General features: G+C 44.8%; 1 protein-coding gene across 3 annotated transcripts in view; it reads right to left on the bottom strand.

The window, feature by feature from the left end:
• Nucleotides 1-20312, bottom strand: part of AP3S2 (adaptor related protein complex 3 subunit sigma 2) — a 41142-nt gene extending 20830 nt beyond the window's left edge. For 2 of the 3 annotated variants that reach the window (XM_059678076.1, XM_059678080.1), the window contains exons 1-4: nt 20155-20312; nt 14136-14227; nt 13398-13509; nt 7424-7495 (exon numbers count right to left, since the gene is read on the bottom strand). In XM_059678076.1, coding sequence (XP_059534059.1) covers nt 7424-7495; nt 13398-13509; nt 14136-14227; nt 20155-20223 — 345 coding nt within the window. In that variant the 5' untranslated portion in view covers nt 20224-20312. The remainder of the gene's footprint in view (nt 1-7423; nt 7496-13397; nt 13510-14135; nt 14228-20154) is intronic. The other variant, XM_059678077.1, reaches the window with a different exon arrangement.
• Nucleotides 20313-22914: the final 2602 nt, after the last annotated feature.

The raw sequence follows: 22914 nt of genomic DNA, 5'->3' as shown, positions 1-22914 counted from the left end.
AGAGGGTGGTGGCAGCCGATGGATGTTTCTCTCCCTCTCTCTCAAATCAATAAAAATATGTCATGGGGTGAGGATTAAAAAAAAAAATGGAACAGTTTTTTACCTTAATAATATCTGGGAGGTTAGAAGGGAGGACAAATAAACAAAAGAAAGAAATACTACATTTAGGCCCTGTTCTAAGCACTTTCCATAGATGTAATGCTCACATCCACCACAGAAGCCAGGTGCTACCATGACTCCCTGTCCACACCCAGTTCCTAAGGGGCAGAGCCAGGATCTAGCGCAGCCATACGGGCTCTAGAGTGTCTGCTCTTAATCAGGCAAATAAGCAAATCAGGCACCAGGTGTTGGGGGGGTGGGGGGACGGGGGATAATGAGACAGGTCCGGGTATTTCAGTTTATGGGCAAGGAGTGTCAAGAAAGGTTTTCTGAAAACTAATTTCCTTGAAGGGTGAGTCAGAGTTGTCAGTCTGGAGAGGCAGCGACTGGAGATTCAGTTTTATTTTATTTTTAAATATTTTTATTGATTTCAGAGAGGAAGGGAGAGGGAGAGAGAGATATAGAAACATCAATGATGAAAATCACTGATTGGCTGCCTCCTGCATCCCCACTGTAGGGATGGAGCCTGAAACCTGGGCGTGTGCCCTGACGGGGAATTGATCTCATGACCTCCTGGTTCATAGGTCGACGCTCGACCTCTGAGCCACACCGGCCGGGCTGGAGATTCAGTTTTAGACATAACCGAGTTTAAAGTGAAGTGAATTTTGGTGGAAATTTAGGATTCACCAGCAGATAAATCACTGAAGTCATGATATCATATGAGATTTCCTAAGAGAAAGTTTAAAAAAGAGAAGAGTGACCACTTAAGAGGAAAGAAAAGGCCAGATGGAACAGCCAGATAAGATAGATAAGATACCAGGTACATGTGTATCCCGGAAATTAGGAACAAAGCAAGCTTTAAGAATGCGAAGTGCCTTGGCCCGCGTGGCTCAGCTGGCTGAGTGCCGTCCCGTGCACACAAAGGTCTCTGGTTCTATTCCCAGTCAGGGCACATGCCCAGGTTGCAGGTTCAGTCCCCGGTCGGGGTGTGTACGGAAGGCAGCCAATTTGATGCCTCTCTCTCACATCCATGTTTCTCTCTCTAGCCTTCTCCCTTCCTGCCTCTAAAATCAATACAAACATATTTAAAGGAGGAAAGAATGAGGAAGCATCAGAACTCCTTGGTGAAAGGGACACTGGGAAGTGTCCTTCAGAGAAAGAAACGCAGAGGACAAGGCTCTCCAGTCTGATCACCGCTTCTTCTTCAGACTTCTCTCCGGCTGATCGAATACACCCTGTGTACCCTACCCAGAGCTCTCATGTAGGACGGTGCTGCTCCCACCTGAGGGCCTCTGGAGAGGCGTTGGGCAGGGGTCCTGCTGGCATTTATTAGAGGGGCAAGCAATGCTAAGTATCAGCAACTCGATGAAAAGATGCCAAAATGTCACTAGCGCCTCTCTGGCGACCCTTTGTCGAGCTGGAGTTTATGCATAGTTCCAAATCGCCAGTGGCCTTCACCCCTAACCTGCACACACTGCTCTCCGCCCCTCGCCGTGCCTTCAGCTTGTGTTCCTGCTGTGTCAGGTGTGAGGGTTCTGAAAGTCTAGACTCTCCTGGAATTCTGGTTTTTTTACAGAAGTCGCCAAATTCTGTAAAATTTTATATATCATGTCTATTATAGTAATCATGCTTTTAAATTCTCCAATTCTGTGGTTTCCTAGATAAAACATGAATTTTTTAAAAATATGTTTTTATTGATTTGAGAGAGAGAGAGAGGGGGAGAGAGAGCTAGAAACATCAATGATCAGAGAGAATCATTGATCAGCTGCCTCATGCACGCCCCACACTGGGGATCCAGCCCGCAACCCAGGCATGTGCCCTGACCTGAGTCGAACCGTGACCTCCTGGTTCAAAGGTTGACATTCAATCGCTGACCGGCCAGGGTAAAACATGAATTTTTAAAGTTACGGGCCCTTTAGTCTAAGCCCCAGCTTGCTGGTCTGTTACATGGGGGTATCACACCCACGTTATGTAAGATGACTGGACATGAAGCACCCAGCACAGGCCCGGCCCTTGGCAGCTGTCCAGTCACCTTGGCCGCCCTGCCCTTGGTGACTCTCCACTCAGGAATTTATACAGCCTTCCTGCTTTCTCACTTGGCACCGATCTACCTCCAATGGTCGTCACACCTGTGGTGCTCACCCAGCTTTACTGAGGCTGTGACACACTCGGCACACAAGGGCCACCAGTGCTGCCCAACGTGCTCCCGCATCCGGGACCCCAGGCTCTCAGCCAAAAGCTGCCAATGGGCCCCCATCTCTCCTGCCCCCTGCATTTCAGAGCCCAGGCTCTGAAGCAGCCATTTCTTCCCAGTCCCGTTCTTCTTTCTCTACCTCTGATCAAATGTCCTTAAATAAAAGAGCTCATGAGTAGATACTGTATCATTCGGTATAATTTACACACAGTTCTATGAAGTGCGACGTGCGGCTTTGCTATATATATATTTGACTAGATGCAGTGCTTGAGATTGCTCCCAGGAGAGAGAGCAAGACGAGCCCTAGCCGGTTTGGCTCAGTGGATTGAGTGTCCTCTCAGGGACTAAAGGGTCCTGGGTTCGATTCCAGTCAGGGCACATGATTCTCTCCCATCATTGATGTTTCTATCTCTCTTTCCCTCTCCCTTCCTCTCTGTAATCAATTTAAAAAAAAATTAAAAAAAGAGTATTTAACATTACATTTCCTAAATATGTTAATTATGTTGTGGTTGCTAATTAGTTATGTGGCCATTAGGTGTGTTAGAGAATTAGGCACAGCATAATCTGAGACAATGTCCCTGGTCTTCAGAGACGTCTGCTGAAGTACTTGGGGATGAAAGTTATGATGCCTGCAACTAACTTTCAGGTGGGTCAGGAAAAATGTACCTATCCAGTGAGACACAAAAGCATGTGTGCCAAATGTGAACAGCCGAGAGCCAGATATAAGGACTCTATGGGGCCTGCTGGTGTGGCTCAGGAGTTGAGTGTCAACCTATGAACCAGGAGGTTCGATCCCCGGTCAGGGCACATGCCCGGGTTGCAGGCTTGATCTCCAGGATCTCCAGTGTGGGATGTGCAGGAGGCAGCCGATCGATGATTCTCTCTCAGCACTGATGTTTCTAGCTCTCTCTCCCTTTCCCTTCCTCTCTGAAATCAATAAAAATTTTTTTTAAAGGGACTCCACGTAAAGAAGCCCAGATTTTGGTGCCTGACTGGCTGCTGGGGCGAGGAAGAGGAAGGGAAGGTTTAGGGTGTACCTGGCAGAGGATGGGGCTGCCCCCTGGAAGAGGGGAGCTGGGGAAGAGCTGGCTTCCAGGAGACAGATGCTGATTCTGCTCCTGGGTAAGAGGCGGCGGGAAGAAACAAGGTGCTGGGAGGAAGGGAGGGAAACGCCTCCGGAAGTTGGAAAAATAGGAACAAGACTCAGGCCAGTTGGTAGTTACCAAGGCGGTGCCCACCTAAATGGATAACATGTAGGAAACACAGACGAGATCTCAGAAGCAGGAGAGGGAGAAGAGTGAGGTGAGAGATCACTGACGATATCACTGACTGGTAGGAGGTGGGAGGAGAGTAAGAGAAAGGCCAGGAGGGGCCTATGTGACGGGAACCAAGGCAGCATGAGGAGGAGGAAGGCAGCCCTCCAGGGAATGGTCAATAGCACCAAATACAGCAGAAACATGAAAGGTGACGGCCGGAAATGGGGTGAAGAAATCAGGGAATTTTGCTTGGGCAGGAGTGGAAACCAGGCGACTGGGCCCCAGAAAGGGAGCAGGATGAAGGAGAAACGCAAGAGAGGGTGTAGACCACTCACTCATTACAGTCCTTAAATGAATGACAGAGATGGAACTCCAGTTGGAAGAGGCGGTAGAAGCATGGGAGAAGCGGCGTTCTGGGGGAGACTGGGGAGATCTGTGGTTACAGGAAACGGAATCAAGGAAGACACACCTTGGCGATGAGGCGCAGAAGCGAGATTGGTGTATGTTGGGAAGAGAAAGGAAGGGGAATGACTATAAACTCCAGAAATGGAATGGAAGACAGGAAGAAGGGGGGAGAGAAGAGGGGAAGAGAGCAGCAGAAATAAAACAGGTTATCAACAAAAACAACACAGGAGCTGAAAAGAGAAATCCTGAGATTAGCCCTGGCTGGTTTGGCTCAGTGGCTAGAGCATCAACCCACGGACTGAAGAGTCCCGGGTTCCATTCTGGTCAAGCGCACATGCCCAGATTGCGGGCTTGATCCCCAGTAGGGAGCGGGCAGGAGACAGCCAATCAATGATTCTCTCTCATCACTGATGTTTCTCTCTCTCCCTCTCCCTTCCTCTCTGAAATCAATAAAAATACTTTTAAAAAAATCCCAAGATTAGAAAGTAACTAACTGCCAGGCAGCAGGACTGCCATCTCTGGTCCTCCCACGGGCCTGCTGCTCCAGCCACACCTGTTCGGGGTGATGGGGCCGCACCCAGGACAACCCCACGCACAGTGTAAAGGTCTAGGGACCGACGGGAGTTCCTCACTTAAAGTGCAGAGAGTCTTCAGCTAATCAGAATGGAGAGTTCCAGGTGGCATTCCAATGATCCCACCACGCGGCCTTTGCGCCTGAGTAAAGAAGATCACTTTCTATTCTCGAAAGAAGATATGGCTGAGCCAGAATCGCTCTACATGAGGGCAGAGATAAGCTTGAAATCCCAGTGAAAGGAAGTCACCTGCCGGAAAACACCTTCAGGCAGGCTCCAGGGGGGCAGAGTGAGAGTCCGCCTCCTCACATCCTCACGTTTCAGAAAGCCCAGGACACAGGGAGAGCAATGTCCTGATGTTGTAAGAACAATCCAACATTACAGCTCTGTGGACTGTAAAAGAAACCTGCAGCGGTGTCAAAACACTGCACAGAACTTATGCGAAGATAAGACATATGAGAAACAACATTTTTATGGCCTCTTATTTCCTTTTAAAGCCATGTCCAGTGAAGTACCTGGACCTCAAATTACTTTACAGCCCTAGCAGGTATCCTCACAAATATTTTAAAAATAACGTAAGTGATAAGGCAAAAGCTCACAATTATCTCAGGAGATAAGGGAGAACTTTAAAAAAAATATTTTTAGAGAGGGCGAGGGCGAGAGCGAGAGTGAGAGAGCGCACGCGCGCACGCACGAGAGAGAGAGAGAGAGAGAGAGAGAGAGAGAGAGAGAGAGAGAACAATGTGAGAGGGAAACATCGATCAGCGGCCTCCTGCACACTGCCTACCGGGGATCAAGCCCACAACCTGGGCATGTGCCCTGACTTGGAATCGAACCAGCAACCAGGGTTCTGGAAGCCTTGTGAGGCCCGGGGAGCGCCAAGTCAAGTACAGCAAGTCCTCGTTTAACGTCAATGACAGGTTAACGTACATGAAACCACTGTACCATGGGCTGATCGATATGAACATCTTACCAATGTCACAGTGAAACGACACTGAACAAAAGGACGTTATTCAAAGACCAGAAGGAATGGGGCTCTGGGACTCCCTGGTACCAGGCTCCTGGTGGAGTCAGAGTCAAGGTGCATGCTGAGAGGAACTTTCCTGCGTTCCAACAGCCAACCTTGAGAACGGCCAGCCTGCGCTAGCCGGCAGAGTGCCACCTGAGAGCCTGGGAGAGTGCGCTGAGGCTGAGAGGCCCCCAGACAGCAATGCTACAGCGAGGGATCTAACAACACCCGCTTCGCCCTCACCGGTATGGCTCAGTGGATAGGGCATCGGCCTGCAGATAAAGGGTCCTGGGTTCGATTCCCATCCAGGGCATGTACCTAGGTTGCAGGCTCCTCCCTGGCCCGGGCCCTGGTTAGGGCATGTGCAGGACGCAACCAATCAATGTGTTTCTCTCACATCGCTATTTCTCTGTCTTTCCCTCTCTCTTCTACTTCCTCTAAAAATCAATGGAAAAATATCCTTGGGTGCGGATTAAAAAAATAAATAAATAAATAAATAAAAATGAAAACGTCTGCCTCATCAGGGTGGAAACGGAGTAATAAAGAATCAGGGCTGCCGAAACCGGTTTGGCTCAGTGGATAGAACGTCGGCCTGCGGACTCAAGGGTCCCAGGTTCGATTCCGGTCAAGGGCATGTACCTGGGTTGCGGGCACATCCCCAGTGGGAGATGTGCAGGAGGCAGCTGATCGATGTTTCTCTCTCATCGATGTTTCTAACTTTCTATCTCTCTCCCTTCCTCTCTGTAAAAAAATCAATAAAAAAAAAAAAAAGAAATGTAAAAAAAAAAAAAAAAAAAGAATCATGGCTTAGCAAGGAGCACATAGTCTCCTAAAAATCACTACCACCCTCCAAGGGCCAAGGATCACAGTGACAATCAGCTGAAGAAACACCAGGACCAAGCAAGCCTGAGATGCATGGACTTCCACCAGCGAGCGGCACTGGGTGGGGCGTGTGCCCAGGGGAATAAAACAAATGCGGCAGCTGCTGTCCCCTTGCTGGCAGCCGCCCACGTTTAATCTGCATCATGAGGGCGGAGGCCAGGCGGAGAACATGGACTACGAACCACTTCAATCCTGCCTGACATCAGCTTCCCTTCGGAGCATCACATGACCTTAAGCTGCGTTAACGATGTCTTAGTCACTGCTTTACTGATCAGGAACAGTAACAGTTTCACGAAGTCAAAGCCTCTGTGTCGTGATTACTCGAAAGCTTCACTCTCACTGGACTATTGCGGGGAAACTCATTTGATAACCAACATAAATCTACTGATTTCACTTTTTAGGGACATCACTGCCGTCTACCAGGAGGTCTGTCTGAAAAGCTGAACCATGATACAGGCCCAATGGTAATCTCTGTGTGTTACAACTGGTAACAGATCTTTGCAAAATACCCCCAAAACGATCACACTTCAGTTATTAAATAACAACCGGTTCTGCGCAGCTGACGTAGCCCAGTGGTTGAACGTCGACCTATGAACCAGGAGGTCAGGGTTTGATTCCCAGTCAGGGCACATGCCTGGTTTGTGTGCTTGATCCCCAGTGTGGGGCGTGCAGGAGGCAGCCTATCAATGATTCTCTCTCCCTCTCCCTTCCTCTCTGAAATCAATAATATATATATACACACACACACACACACACACACACACACACACACACATATATGTATATGTGTGTGTGTGTGTATTTAAAAAACAAACAGGTTCTAGGCCCAGCCGGTGTGGCTTAGTTGGTGGAGCGTCAAAAAAAACATATTAAGAAAAAGCAAAACCAGGTTCTAGGAATATCCCCAGAGTGAAAAACACACAACGAAAGCACATGAAGGTGAGAGGTGGCTGGGATGGCCGAGGCTCTTGGCTTTCTGGTAACCCTGGTTTGGGAGAGAAAGTACCTTATCCATATGGAAGATCAAATCCAATTCACAAACATTTTCGAAACATTTATCCAGGGTCTCCACAAAAACCTAGGAAAACATAAAGAAATAGGTAAAGAAGAGAAACAGGGAACATCCACATCTTCATAAATATCACATGTGAAAGTCAAGGGGGAAGTCATACTATTTACCTTAAGGTAAATCTCAAACAAAACAAAACCTCCTTATTTTCTTATCTTTTCTCTCCCATTTTCCTCTCAGGTTTTTAATTTCTAAGAGATCATTCTGTTTGTTTCTTGTTTGTTTAGCAACCCATGTTTGTCTTCTTTTATTGCTCTGTGGCTTAGAGATAAGGGGTTGTTTCTCCCTCTCCCTCTCTCTAAATAAAAAAAAATCAATAAAAAAGAGCGTATATATAAAAAAAAGAGCAGTCACATGTATGTTTTTCCTCGAGCCTCAAAACACCATTATTCAAGTTCATGATCAAGATCAAGAACCGAAGGAGTCAAAACGGAGGCAAAAGGCGTGCTGATGCATGAAGAGACTGAAATGAAGGTACTGCAGGCTCAGACAGCAAAATAATAAGATATGTATCTAAAATTCAATCCCTAAGAAACACAATTCTGAGGAACAGAATGACAAAGAACATTTGTCACGTAGAGGAAGCAAGTGACTAAATTCATCTGAAAATGGTGAGGACACACACAAATGCAAAGGAAATCATCAAGAGGCAGAAGTCACTCAAGACCTCAGTCGCGCCCTGGCCGGTGTGGCTCAGTGGATAGAGCGTCGGCCTGAGAACTGAAAGGTCCCAGGTTTGATTCCGGTCAAGGGCACATGGCCGGGTTGTGGGCTCCATCCCCAGTGGGGGACTTGCAGGAGGCAGCCGACCCATGATTCTCTCTCATCATGGATGTTTCTACCTCTCCCTCTTCCTTCCTCTCTGAAATCAATAAAGATATTTAAAAAAAAAAGATCTCAGTCGCATAAAAGGTAGTTAAAGCCGGAAGTGGGAAGAGTCTCCATCCAGGACCAGGGGGCAGAAGAATCCTGATCCAGAAGCCAAGAAATCTGCGATCAGACCTCTTCCTGCTCAAGGTCACGGGGTAGCAGCAGGAGTGCCCCCAAAAGCAGAAGTCGATAGAGAAAGAGGGGAATGGGAAAAGGAAGAAGATGTAGTGAAAGTTTCAGCCTGACTGCTGGGAGGTTGGGAAGGGCAGAGAAATGACAAGAACAGCGAGAAAAGGAAATGGCTGAAAAGCAAAAACAACAAGTAGCCGAGCTACTGGAAGTTCAGTTCTCAATGTGCTGGCCAGTGGGCAGCGGGAACACAGTGGCTCCTTGGATAGCGCTGGCGCTCACATGGCAGCCCCCGGAGCGAAGCTTCCGCAGGAACCAGAATAACCAGGTTTAGCGATTATAACCCAGCAGCTGGGAATCACATGAAACTTGTTGAACAAGAGAAAAAAACAGGAAAACGCCTCGGCGAGGCAAGAAACAAGGAGACAAATCCAAGCCAGCTTACATATGGGATCAATTGAATTTGAAAATGAAGACCAAAATGTCAAATTTGGAAAATGAATGGGTATTAACAGTGAAGGTGGATGTAGCTCAGTTGATAAGGTGACAAGACTGAACAACAGGAAGAAGTATTTGGAAATCCAGAAGCCCAGCCTGAAGTGGCGAGATCACAAACCCACACCCACACCGAGTGGAGTGCGGTTCATGGCTTCCGTCCAGGGGCGGAAGCAGTTGGAAAAAGGTCACACTTTTAAAGTTTGGAACTTTAAAGACTTCTTGTTCTCATGTTAGGTCCTCTGTCACCAAACAGCTAGCACTCTAGCTTGCAAGGGTGTTGTACTTTAATCCATTAAAAAATCTGGTCCTTGCATATACAAAAAAGGTGGTTGTGTGGGGTGATAAGAGAGGTTAGATAACACTATGGTGGTCATCATTTTGCAATACATTCGAGTGCCAAATCAACAGGCTGCACACCTTAAACTTGCACAATGTTATATGTTAATTATATCTCAGTGAAGCCAAGGAAAAAAGAAAATTTCATTTTTTATAAATAGCAAATCTTCTTCGAAGTTTCCTGGGGTTCACCCTTGACCTCAGGCTTCCCCAGAAGGGGCTCTTGTAAACTATCAGGGATACTAAAGCCAGACCATGACCCAGACACTTTGCTCACATTATCTCCTCTTGGGAGCCTTCATCTAAAAGTGGCAAATTCGCCCTGGCTGGTGCGCTCAGTGGTTAGAGCATCAGCCTGAACACTGAAGGGTCATGGGTTCAATTCCCAGTCAAGAGGACATACCTTGGTTGCAGGTTCGACCAGGGCCTTGTGCAGGAGACAACCAATGGATGTGTCTCTCTCACACTGATATTTTTCTCTCTCTCTCTCTCTCTCTCTCTCTCCTCCTCCTCCTCCTCCTCCTCCTCCTCCTCCTCTTCCTCCCTCCTTCCCTCCTTTCCACTCTACCTAAAAATCAATGGAAAAAATATCTTTGGGTGAGGATTCACAAAATAAATAAATAAAATAAAAGTGGCAAATTACCCTTTCCTTACACAGCTAAGTTTGTGCTTAGCTTTTTATCATTTAGGGAATATACATCACCTAGTAAAACTATAACGAGAAGCAAAGGAATGGTAACTCAAAAGTCTAAGGAGGGATTAAAAAAAAAAATGTCTAGCCCGGCCAGTGTTGCTCAGTGGTTGAGCATCCACCTATGAACCAGGAGGTCATGGTTCGATTCCGGTCAGGGCACATGGCCAGGTTGTGGGCTCCATCCCCAGTAGAGGGCGTGCAGGAGGCAGCCGGTCCATGATTCTCTCTCATCATTGATGTTTCTATCTCTCCCTTCCTCTCTGAAATCAATAAAAAATTTAAAAAAAAAGTCTAAGGAGGGAGGCAATGAATGAGGAGGTTTAAGGGACTAGGTAACATACTGTTTCTAATCTGAGGGACAGTTTCATTTTATTGGCATTTTTTACACTATGGAATATAGGCATGTTTGCATACTTTATGTATACACAGTATGTTTCACACTCAAAAATAATTTATAGAACAATAATAATCTTTCTGGGATTCTGACAAGCATTTCAGTAATTTATAACCTGGAAGTACTGACATTTTAATGCGTTTTCTCACCCGGTAAAGAACGTTTGATTTATTTAGTTTGCTCTTTTTTCATATTTTCAGTAGTTTTAAAGATTTCTTTATATAGACCGTGCCCGTTTTTTACATTTATTCCTGGGTAGTTTATGGACCTTTTTGCTATTGCGAGTGGGCCCCTTTCGAATATTGTTTTCTAACTTATTATTCTAAAGTAAAGCTATGAATTTTTATATGTTAAACATGTATCAAGTCCCCTTAACTGAACTCTAATTGTTATCCGGTTGTTTTGGGTTTTCTAGGTAGATAATTTCATCTGCAAACATTACATGTTCTTTAAATATGTTTTTATTGATTTGAGAGAAGAGAGGGAGGGGAGGAGGGAGAGAAGGAGAGAGAAACATTGATCAGCTGCCTCCTGCTCGCCCCCTACTGGGGATGGAGCCTGCACCCCAGGCATGTGCACTGACCAGGGAATCGAACCTTTGACCTCTCAGTGCACCGGATGACGCCCGAGCAACTAAGCCACACCAGCCAGAGCCAAACATTACATATTCTTAAGGCTAGTAAAGCCAATACCCCAATACTGCCCTTTTCCCCTCAAAACATACTTTTAGATTTCCTGGCCGTTTGTTTTTCCTGAAAAATTTTCCTTTACCAAGTTCTGTAAGATCTGATGGAATTATACCTGGGTTTCCCATTTAATCTGTTGATTACTACTGTCATCTTTACTTGATTCTCCCCAACAGGGGGAAGGCTTATAGCTCTCTCCCTTCTGCTCTGAAATCAATAAATCTACCAAAAAAGACATTCCTTTATGTTTTTCCTTTAAGATTTTACAATGTTATTGGAATCAATGTCAAGTATTCCATACTAAGTTAATTTCAAAACACTAAATACCTTTTGTTACTGCTGGAAGTGAAATTTCATTAATTATGAATTTTCTAGCTATTTCTGCAGGAATAAGAAATTAAATTTTGATGAATTCAATCTCATATTCTGCTATTTTGCTCTCATATCAACCATTACTTGTGATACATTTTGCATTTTTCTTTTTAGGTTTTCTAGGTACATAATTAGGCCATCTTACACTGATAACGTCTCTCTCTCTCTCCCTTTACTATGTTACTTCATTTCTTTTTTTTATCACTCATTACAAATGTTTGTCTAAAAGGAAGTAAACAGTAAGATACACCTTGTTTACCTGAGTGCCCTTGAGGTAACACTGCCCCTGGTTCTTGGTTTTAAAACTAAAATTGGCTACTTCCAGAAAAATAAACTAGGTGGCGGGGGTGGGAAGAAAGATACTTTCCACTGTATACTTCTGGTGTGCCTTTTGAATTTTGAACCACAAAAATGTATTATTTCCTCAACAATAAATAGTTTATGCTAAATAACTAAACACGCACTAAATAATCAAATAAAAATGCTTCCTATTCTAATTTGAGAGTATTTAGGAATACGATTTGATCATTTCTTTCAGCACCTACTGAGAGAAAAGGAAACTATTCGTTTCCACTAAGGTGACTTTTGGAGAACATCTAAGGATGGGGGTCTGGTTGCTAGGGGAACCAGCCATGTGATTAGGGCAGGGGTCCTCAAACTTTTTAAACAGGGGGCCAGTTCACTGTCCCTCAGACCGTTGGAGGGCCGGACTATAGTTTAAAAAAAAACTATGAACAAATTCCTATGCACACTGCACATATCTTATTTTGAAGTAAAAAAACAAAACGGGAACAAATACATTATTTGTATTTGCATGTGGCCCGTGGGCCGTAGTTTGAGGACCCCTGGATTAGAGGGTTTGGACCTTTCAGTGCCTCCTCCCACCCACCCCTCCCTGGAAGGGAGGGGGACTGGAGGTTGAATCAATCCCCAATGGCCAATGATTTTCAGTTGACCTTACCTATGCCGTGAAGTCTCCATAAAACCCCCAAAGGACAGGGCTCAGAGAGCTTCTAGGCTGGTGAGCACCAGGAGATTTGGGGAGAGTGCTGTGCCTGGAGAGATGCAAGCTCGTGCCCTTTCTCCATACCTCGCTCTACACATCTCTTCCATCAGGCTATTATGTGTTTTATCCTCACAACAAGCTGCCAATCTAGTAAGTACAATGTTTCTCTAGAGAGTTCTGTAAGCTGCGTTAGCAAACTAATCAAACCCACGGAGGAGGTCATGGGAATCTCTGATCTATAGCCATTCAGTAAGAAGCACAGGTGATAGACAACCTGGTCTTGCATTTGCTATCTCCAGATATATTGTGCCAGAATTGAGTTAAACTTATGGGCCACCTGGTCAGTGTCCACAGAACTGAGTTATAAACCGGTGTCAGAATTGTACATGAAAACCAAGGGCAGTGAAATGGCTAGGTAGTAACCAATGAATCCAAAAGCGCTGAGTGTTTAAGGGTTGCTATGGAGCTTTCTCATAGCACCATCTGGTGGACATATGGCAACTTTTACCAATTATCAGTAATGAAACTGACAAAAGGATCTACAGCAGCGGTTCTCAACCTGTGGGTCGCGACCCCTCTGGAGGTCGAATGACCCTTTCACAGGAGTCACCTAAGACCATCGGAAAACACATATATAATTACATACTGTTTTTGTGATTAATCACTATGCTTTAATTATGTTCAATTGTAACAATGAAAATACATCCTGCATATCAGATATTTACATGACGATTCATAACAGTAGCAAAATGACAGTTATGAAGTAGGAATGAAAATAATTTTATGATTGGGGGTCACCACAACATGAGGAACTGTATTAAAGGGTCGCGGCATTAGGAAGGTTGAGAACCACTGATCTACAGGATGGCTCCTCAAAAACCCATAGAAACCGAAAGCACCTGCCATCGTTAGCTGACTACACATACCTGGATGAGGTCCAAGATCCCAAGTTCACTCTCCGATGAATCCACACAAAATACAAAGTAGAGGGTAGCATAGTGCCGATAAATCAGTTTGTAATCAGCACCACCAATCAAGCTGTGGAAGACAGGAAACATTTAAATCCCTGTATCTTTCCCTGGCCGGCTTGGCTCAGTGGATAGAGCATCAGCCTGCGGACTGAGGGGTCCCAGGTTCGATTCCGGCCGAGGGCACAAGCCTGGTTGCAGGCTCATTCCCCAGTGGGGGGTGTGCAGGAGGCAGCCGATCAATGATTCTCTCTCATCATTGATGTTTCTATCTATCTCTCCTTCTGCCTTCCTCTCTGAAGTCAATAAAGAAATATATAAATCCCTGCATCTTAATTAAACACATCAAAGAGAAACCCTGTCCCAGGGCAGGAGAACTGAGCCAACACACAGGGGGAGGATGGGCCAAAGCACAGGCAGTTCTACCAGGTGAATGTGACCACGTTTGGCAGTGGTGCCTACATCACTTTCCTCACCTTTCCTTCTGCCCATCCTCCCAGAAACCAAACAAAAATCCGAAATACAACCACGCAACAGCTTCCAAACAGAATGGGGTCTCTCCCTCGGCCCATCATGCTACGGTCAGCTCCAGCTGCACTGGGGACCCACGTGACACCTGAGCACTGCCTCAGGAAGCAGTCATGATGGCCGCCCGAAAGTGGACACATGGGGAGAAAACGGAAGCTGATCACTTACCTTCCACCCTCCAAGAAGTTACAGATGTTGTCATCCCGTTTGAGAACTAGGTGGAAGGTCTCTCGCACAATCTGCTGTTGAATTTCTTCTGGCTGTGGAATAAAAGAAAGAGAGTGAATCAGCGGGGGCATCTGAAAATATATCCCACTGATGGAGGTGGACAGGGAGAGAAGTGCTTCCAAGCTGGGAATGATCTGAACATATGGTACCAGATTCCAGAAAAAAAGTGATGAGTAGAGAAAAAAATAATAGGGGAATCTCTGGAAAAATCGACAAGGCTCTGTTACAGGAATTAAGCAAGGGTATATTGCCCAGCCAGCGTGGCTCAGTGGTTGAGCGTTGACCTATGAACCAGGAGGTCACGGTTCGATTCCCATCAGGGCACATGCCTGGGTTGCAGGCTCGATCCCCAGTGTGGGGTGTGCAGGAGGCAGCCAATCATTGATTCTCTCTCATCATTGGTGGTTCTATCTCCCTCTCCCTCTCCCTTCCTTTCTGAAATCAATAAAAATATTATAAAAACAAAACAAGAAAGGGTATATTTACCTAGCTATCTAGTCACTAACCATTGTCCTGATAGGTAAGCTGATATTTCTTTAGAGTTAATAACAAAGAAAGAAGAATTGACAACTCTCCAGCAAGGTGAAATAAAAACTAGAAGGCCTGGTCCTGAAATATTTTGACTTGCCCTCGAAAACATCTATGGCAGGGTAAATAATGTCAACAGGTCTAACACCTTAAAGAGGTCAAGATGTAATTGTGTACACATTAAAAAACAAACAAAACTAAACTTGCCATCTTATGTGCTGGTGATGTAGGTATTACATGTAAGACGTTGTGTTACTAACAGTGTTACTGAGAAAGATGGTTCTATAGAGAATAAGAATTTTGAATAATCGCAGAGCTACAAATACTCCCCCCCCCCCCCCCCCACTTACTACATCCGAGAAAGGTCGACTGTGATGGAATGTCTTGATAATTCACATTTGATTTCTATTTATACATATAAGGTTCAAAATGAGTATGGTTTCAAAAAAAAAAAAAAAAAAGGATGGGAGTGAGAAACCAGTCATTACAGAAGCAATCAAAAGCTCTAGACACAGTGCTCTCAAATCTCGATAAGTGTGCAATAAATCACCTGGGAATGTTATTAAAATGCCGATTATTCTGACTTAGTAGGTCTGGGTAAGTCCTGAGCCCGTTTCTAACAAGTTTCTAGGTGATACCAACGCTGCTGGGACCACACTTTGAGGAGCAAAGCTTAAGCAAACCTTCAGACTGGACCTGCCCTAAGAGTCAGATAATAGATTCAAAAATGTTAATACCTTTCTTTCTGCAGCAATGTATATTTGAAATGTTTAGTTATTTGAAAGAAATAGAGGTAGCCCTAGCCGGTTTGGCTCAGTGGATAGAGCGTCGGCCTGCAGACTGAAGGGTCCCAGGTTTGATTCCGGTCAAAGGCATGTACCTTGGTTGTGAGCACATCCCCAGTAGGGAGTGTGCAGGAGGCAGCTGATCTATGTTTCTCTCTCAGCAGTGTTTCTAACTCTCTATCCCTCTCCCTTCCTCTCTGTAAAAAATCAATAAAATATATATATATTTTTTAAAAGAAAGAGGTAAAAACAGGGAAAATGTCACGGTGGAGAAACCATTTTTCAGAGCTCTGACTCGCCGTGGGTATACAGCGGCTCAGTATTTACTGAAGGATGAATGAAACCGTACTAATCACTGGCCCCTGTAAATTTGAATAAATCGACCAGGTACTTTCCTGGTTTCCATTTAAAGCTCACAGGGGGAAGCAGCAGCACTTTTTTAAACTGAGAAAAACATCTTTCAAGCTAAAGCCTTTAATCTGACTCTAGGGTGGAGGTGGCAGCCGTTAGTGGGAAAAGGGTATGAAATGACAAAGCTACCTAATTTCTAATTCAACAAAAAGGTAAACTACCAATTGTTTATAGTCCTCAATTATTTTTAAAAAAATATTTTTATTGAATTCAGAGAGGAAGGGAGAGGGAGAGAGAGATAGAAACATCACTGATGAGAATCAGTGATTGGCTGCCTCCTACACACCCCACACTGGGGATGGAGCCTGCAACTCAGGCATGTGCCCTTGACTGGAATCGAACCTGGGACCTTCCAGTTTCCAGGCCAACGCTCTATCCACTGAGCCAAACCAGCTAAGGCTAGACCTCAACTGTTTTAATAATCCCTCCTATCCTTCAATACTCTTCTTTTTACAAGGTTAATTTTCACTCCTGAGCTAATATGGTTCTTACAAAAATACCATGTTCTTCAAAGATCTACAAATGGTTAACAAGGACAGGAAAAGATGCTCAACATCATTAGACATTAGGGAAATGAAAATTAAAACCACAATGAAAATCTACTCCACACTCACTAAAACAGCTTTAATCGAAAAGATGAACAAAAGTCACTAGGGAGATAGAGAAATCGGAATGCATACTGCTGATGGGAATGCCAAAGGGTTCGGCCACTTTGAAAAAATTTGGCAATTCCTCAAAACGTTCACCATAAAGTTATCATATGACCCAGAAATTCTACTCCTAGGTATAAAATCAAGAGAAATGAGAAACACATGTCCACATAAAAACTTGTAGTACACGGCCCTAGCTGGTTTGGCTCAGTGTATAGAGCATTGGTGTGCGGACTGGATGGTCTCAGGTTTGATTCTGGTCAAGGGCACATGCCCTGGTTGCAGGCTCGATCCTCAGTAGGGGTTGTGCAGGAGGCAGCTAATCAATGGTTCTCTCTCATCACTGATGTTTCTATCTCTCTATCCCTCTACCTTTCTCTCTGAAACCAACAAAAATATATTTAAAAAAACACACAAACTTGTAGATATATGCACCCCTATGTTCATAGTAGCACAACTTACAATAGTTAAGATTTGGAAACAGCCTAACTGCCCATCAGCAGAAGAGTGGATTAGAAAACTGTGGTACATCTACACAATGGAATACTATGCTGCTGTAAAAAAAGAAGGAATTCTTACCACTTGCAGCAGCATGGATGGAACTAGAGAGCATTATGCTAAGCAAAATAAGCCAGTCAGAGAAAGATAAATATCACATGATCTCATTCATTTGTGGAATATAATGAACAACATAAACTGATGAACAAAAATAGAACCAGAGTAATAGAAGCATCGAATAGACTGTCCAACCTATGAGGGAAGGTGGGGGGTGAGGGGGAAAGAGATCAATTAAAGAACTTGTATGCAGGCATATGAGCAAAACCAATGGACACAGACAGTAGGGGGGTGAGAGCTTGTGCTTGGGGGTGGGGGTGGCGGGGGAGAGGTCAATGGGGGGAAAAAGGAGACTCATGTAATACTTTAAACAATAAAGAAAAAACAAACTTGTAGGACATGAGTGTTCATAGCACCATTATTCACAAGAGCCATAGGTGGAAACATCAACCGATGAATGGACAATCAAAACTGACATATCCATCCATACAATAAAATACAACTTGGGCCCTAACCGGTTTAGCATCGGCCTGCGGACTGAAGGGTCCCAGGTTGATTCCGGTCAAGGGCATGTACCTTGGTTGCAGGCACATTCCCAGTAGGGGGTGTGCAGGAGGCAGCTGATCGATGTTTCTCTCTCATCGATGTTTCTAACTCTCTATCCCTCTCCCTTCCTCTCTGTAAAAAATCAATAAAATGTATATATAAAATATATATATATATATATATATATATATATATATATATATAAATAAATAAAACTTGGCAACAAAAAGGGATGAAGAACTGATACACACTATAGCATGGATAACCCTGAGAACATACTGTACCAAGTAAAAAAAGCCGGTCATAAAAATAAAACCCCACATATTATATGATTCCATTTACATAAAATGCCCACAATAGGCAAATGTAGAGAGACAGAAAATAGATTAGTGGTTGTCTATGGCTGGGGGACTAGAGGGTGAAATACAGAATAATTGCTAATGCGTAGGAGTTTCTTTTGGGGTAATGACAGTGTTCTAAAATTGTGGTGATGGTTGCATAGCTTTGTGACCCTACCAAAAACCAATGAATTGTACATTTTACTTATTTAAAAAAATATATTTTTATTGATTTCAGAGAAGAGAGAGGGAGAGAGAAACATCAATGATGAGAGAGCATCATGGATCGGCTGCCTCCTGCAGCGCCCACTACTGGGGATGGAGCCCACAACTCAGGCATGTGTCCTGACAGGGAATTTGACCTCCTGGTTCATAGGTTGATGCTCAACCACTGAGCCACCGTGGCCGGGCTGAACTGAACATTTTAAATAGGTGAATTGTGTGGTATGTGACATATCTCAACTTTAAAAAAACAGAGGGGAGCCCTAGCCAGTTTGGCTCAGTGGATAGAGTGTCGGCCTGTGGACTAAAGGGTCCCAGGTTCAATTCCGGTCAAGGGCACATGCCAGGATTTCAGGCTCAACACCTCCCCTGCCTCAGTAGGGGGCTTGCAGGAGGCAGCTAATCAACGATTCTCTCTCATCATTGATGTTTCTCTCTCTCTCCCTTCCTCTCTGAAATCAATAAAAAATAAAAGTAGAAAACAGAGGGGAAAATTCACACACACACACAAAATGCAAATTTTTACCTCATTGTAATTATTTTTTTTTAATTTAATCATCATCGACATCAATGTAATTATTTAATAAAATGTAATCTAGCTGAAAAATATTCTATGAAAAGGTAGTGGTGTGGTTTTTTTCTCTTCTTTCATTTCTACTTGGAAGAAGAGGAAATAAAGTCTGAAAGAAGTTCGTTAACTTGTCAACAGACACAAAGGAAAAAAGGTGGAGTTAAGGCTTGAAGGTAAATTTTCTCTTTCCCCCTCCAAGGTTTCGGGAGTCCACCAACTGCGTATGTAACATTTTGAAACCTCGTCACCGAGAAACAAAATGTTCCAAAACGTTTGGGGACAGGAGGCAAGTGATGATGTTTGCGTTTTCCCACAGAAATGCTTTTGGAAAAGTTCCAAGTTCACATTATTATTTACTGAGCCCTCATGCGGCAGCATGTACAGTTTCTCCTTCCCCACGTTTTTTCTAAAATATATTTTACTGATTTTTTTACAGAGAGAAGGGGAGAGGGATAGAGAGTCAGAAACATTGATCAGACAGAAACATCGATCAGCTGCCTCCTGCACACTCCCTACTGGGGATGGGCCCGAAACCAAGGTACATGCCCTTGACCGGAATCAAACCTGCGACCCCTCAGTCCGCAGGCCGACGCTCTATCCACTGAGCTAAACCAACTAGGGCTCCTTGCCCACTTTTAAAATATATATATATATATAATTTGCATCCATTCCAAAGAGGAAGGGAGAGGGAGAGAAAAACATCAATGATGAGAGAGAATCATGGATCGGCTGCCTCCTGCACGCCCCCTACTGGGGATCGAGCCCGCAACCCGGGCAGGTGCCCTGACCAGGAATCCAACCGTGACCTCCTAGTTCATAGGTCCACGCCCAACCATTGAGCCGCACCGTCAAGGCACAGTCCCCACTTTTGAAATGACTTTTTCCGAGTCGCTGAGCGGTCCCAGGCAACTCGGAAATGTAATTACCCCAAGAAAGCACCTTCCCTGACTCTCCGGCGAAAGCAAAAACTTTTTAAGAGTCTGCGTATGTCTTCCTCCTCGTGAAACCGAGTTTAAATAAGATCAAAGTGACTTAAATCTTTCAGGGTCTCCACGGGGCACCCCGGTCACTTACAGAGAGAACCCTGAGGCCAAGAAGAAATGTCACAAAATGGCACAGAAACGCCGGGGTCCAGAAAGGGGTCGGAGAGGGCGGGAGCGGCGGGTCGGGGGACAGAAGGCCCGACACCGGCCCGGGGCCGGGAAAGAGGGTGTGAGGGTCGCGCGTGGTGCGGGAGCCCGAGGCGGGCAGCGGGCGGGGGCTGGGGGCCCGCGGGCGCCGTGGGGGCCTCAGGGTCGGGAGGAAGGGGACGTGGTGCCCGGGAGAGGCGTGACGACGCTGGGCCGCACTCACGAAACGCTGGTAGAAGCGGACCAGCCGCGGCTTCCCGTGGTTGTTGAAAACCAGAATCGCCTGAATCATCTCTGCCGGCCACGCTCCTCTCCGCCCGGCTGTTTCCGGAAAACATCCACTTCCGCCACAACACGGACACTTCCGGTGGGTGCGCCGCGGAAAGTTCCCCGGCGGAAACGTTGCCCGGCGCCCAGGGGCCGGACCGCGAAGAGTCCGGCTTCCCGATCGCGGAGAAGGATCCAGGGCCCGCGGCGAGCCCGCGGGGGTGGGTCTGGTGGGGACCACGAGACACCGAGCTGGGGAGGGTCATCTCCGCGGTCAGCCTGGCCGGGACGCGGGCCCGGATCGGTGTCCTTTGCCCAGGCCGCCCGCCAGCCTCACCGAGCTCGTGGGAAAAGCAGGTTCCCACGCAGGAACGCCTGCGCGAAGCGGCGGGGGCCTCCCTTTCTCACCGTCCGCATCCCGACATGATGTCCTGCTTTTCCCGCTGTGAGATGCAGGCTCATTTAGCCATTCCCCCAGTTGGGGCACATTAAGGTCTTTTTTTTTTTTCCTTTTTCTTTTCCGGCATTCCATCCGTGGTAGATAGTGAATGGTGGAATCAAGAGCTCTCTAATGCAATCCCATTTAAAAGGTACTGGCGACCCCATATTGGTAAAATGTGTTGTTTTTTTCGTTTGACAGTCGGGGTGAGGTGGAGCACGTTCTTATGTTACAGATCGAGGTGCAAACGGGATCATTTATCCAAATGACTGGAAATGTTTCAAACACCTTTAAAATGTATTAGACCCACGCCCAGCCCTCACATGCCCGGGTTGCAGGCTGGCTCCCCAGTGTGGGGCGTGCAGGAGGCAGCTGATCAATCATTCTGTCTCGTCATTGACGTTTCTATCGCTCCCTCCCTCTCCCTTCCTCTCTGAAATCAATAAAAATATATTTAAAAAAAATAATAGTAGACACAACAAATGAATGTTTCTTTCTCAAAATCAATCAATAGAAATTTTTTTCTAAAATAAATATGTATTACTTTTGTAGCCAAGGTTTTTTATTTTTATTTTATTTTTATTTTTTTAAAAAATATATTTTATTGATTTTTTATAGAGAGGAAGGGAGAGAGATAGAGAGTTAGAAACATCGATGAGAGAGAAACATTGATCAGCTGCCTCCCGCACATCTCCCACTGGGGATATGCCCGCAACCCAGGCACATGCCCCCGACCAGAATCGAACCTGGGACCCCTCAGTCCGCAGGCCGACGCTCTATCCACTGAGCCAAACCGGTTTCGGCATAGCCAAGGTTTTTTAATTCAAAAAAATCGAAAGGCAGTAAATACGCACTGACACTTGACAAAATGCTTTCAATGTTGAGAGGAGCACCAAAGAAAATTCTAAAACAGACCAAGAATGAGGGACCTAGCTCTACCAACTATCAAAACCTACTGTGATAGTCACATTGTCATTATAGAAGACCTACTGAAATATAATGGCTAATTGAAATCCATATATATAAAACGCTAATATGCAAAGTGTCCCCTCAGGAGTTCGCCTAGGAGACTGGGGTTCAATTGCTCGCTATGATGTCTGCTGACCACCAGGGTGCAGCATGGAACAAAGGAAGGCCCCAGCTGGCAGCCGGAAGACCCCTATTGGCCCTGATCACAGGCCAGGCCTAGGGACCCTACCTGTGCATGAATTTCATGCACCAGGCCTCTAGTATAAAATAATTTCCTATGTGATGTGGGAGACATGATAACCTGACAGTGGGGGAAAATTCAATAAATATGTTGGGATAACTGGTTAGCAATTTGAAATTAAGCAATTTAGTTATCTCACTTCATATCCTACAAATTAAAGGTAAAGTGGATTAGAGACTTAAATATAAAACTAGATAATAACCAAAATGGACGAAAATGAAGTTGAGTAACATCTGAAAAGAGAATATGTTAGAAGCAATAAAAATCACAAGCCAACAGCTCTATATAAAGACTTTATATTTGTAAAACCAATTTTTAAACATGGGGGAAAAATAAAAATGAACAAATAAAAATGGAAAAGTTGTTAAAATATGGCAAATGCTTATATTTTAAAATAGAAATAACTGTGATAAACCAAAATGAGCTACTCCCTTAGTAGATAAATGGGCAAAGAAACTGAATAACAAAAGAGGAAATACATCTAGGAAATGAACATTTAAAAAAAATGCTTAAGCTCACTATTAATGGGGGAAAGGCTAATTAAAATAAAGTATTAACTTCAAAATTAAAATATTTTCGCCTTATTAAATCCAATTTTCAAAAGTGTTAGCATATCCATTTCTGGCAAGGGTAGCATGAAAATGTCCTCTCCTACTTTACTGGTGAAATTATAGTTTAGAACAACCCTTTTGGAAAGCAATTTGGCTATATAACAAACCTTGACAAAAAATTCCTCGATTCTCAGTAACCTGATTCCTGGAAATCTGTCCCTAAATAAATCACTCAAACATATTGTGGGGGCGAGGAACACGGGCGGGGGTTGGGGGTTGGGGGGTGGAGGCTATTTAATTCACAACAGTTTTGACACAATAATTACATAAGCTCAAAAAGGGACCAAGGAATTACCCCAAAATTGTACAGTGATAGAGCTATTAAATGGTAGTTGATCTTAAAAAAAACAACAACGGCTATGAAAACTCAGTAGCAATATGGAAAGTGATTATATAACCATTGAAAAAGGATCATTTCATAAACTGATGAACAAAAATAGACCCAGAGACGTAGAA

This window comes from Myotis daubentonii, chromosome 21, assembly GCF_963259705.1.
Source record: "Myotis daubentonii chromosome 21, mMyoDau2.1, whole genome shotgun sequence".
NCBI classification, from domain to species: domain Eukaryota; kingdom Metazoa; phylum Chordata; class Mammalia; order Chiroptera; family Vespertilionidae; genus Myotis; species Myotis daubentonii.
Note: the sequence above shows the minus strand (reverse complement) of the source record. Positions and strands in the feature narration are given on the sequence as shown.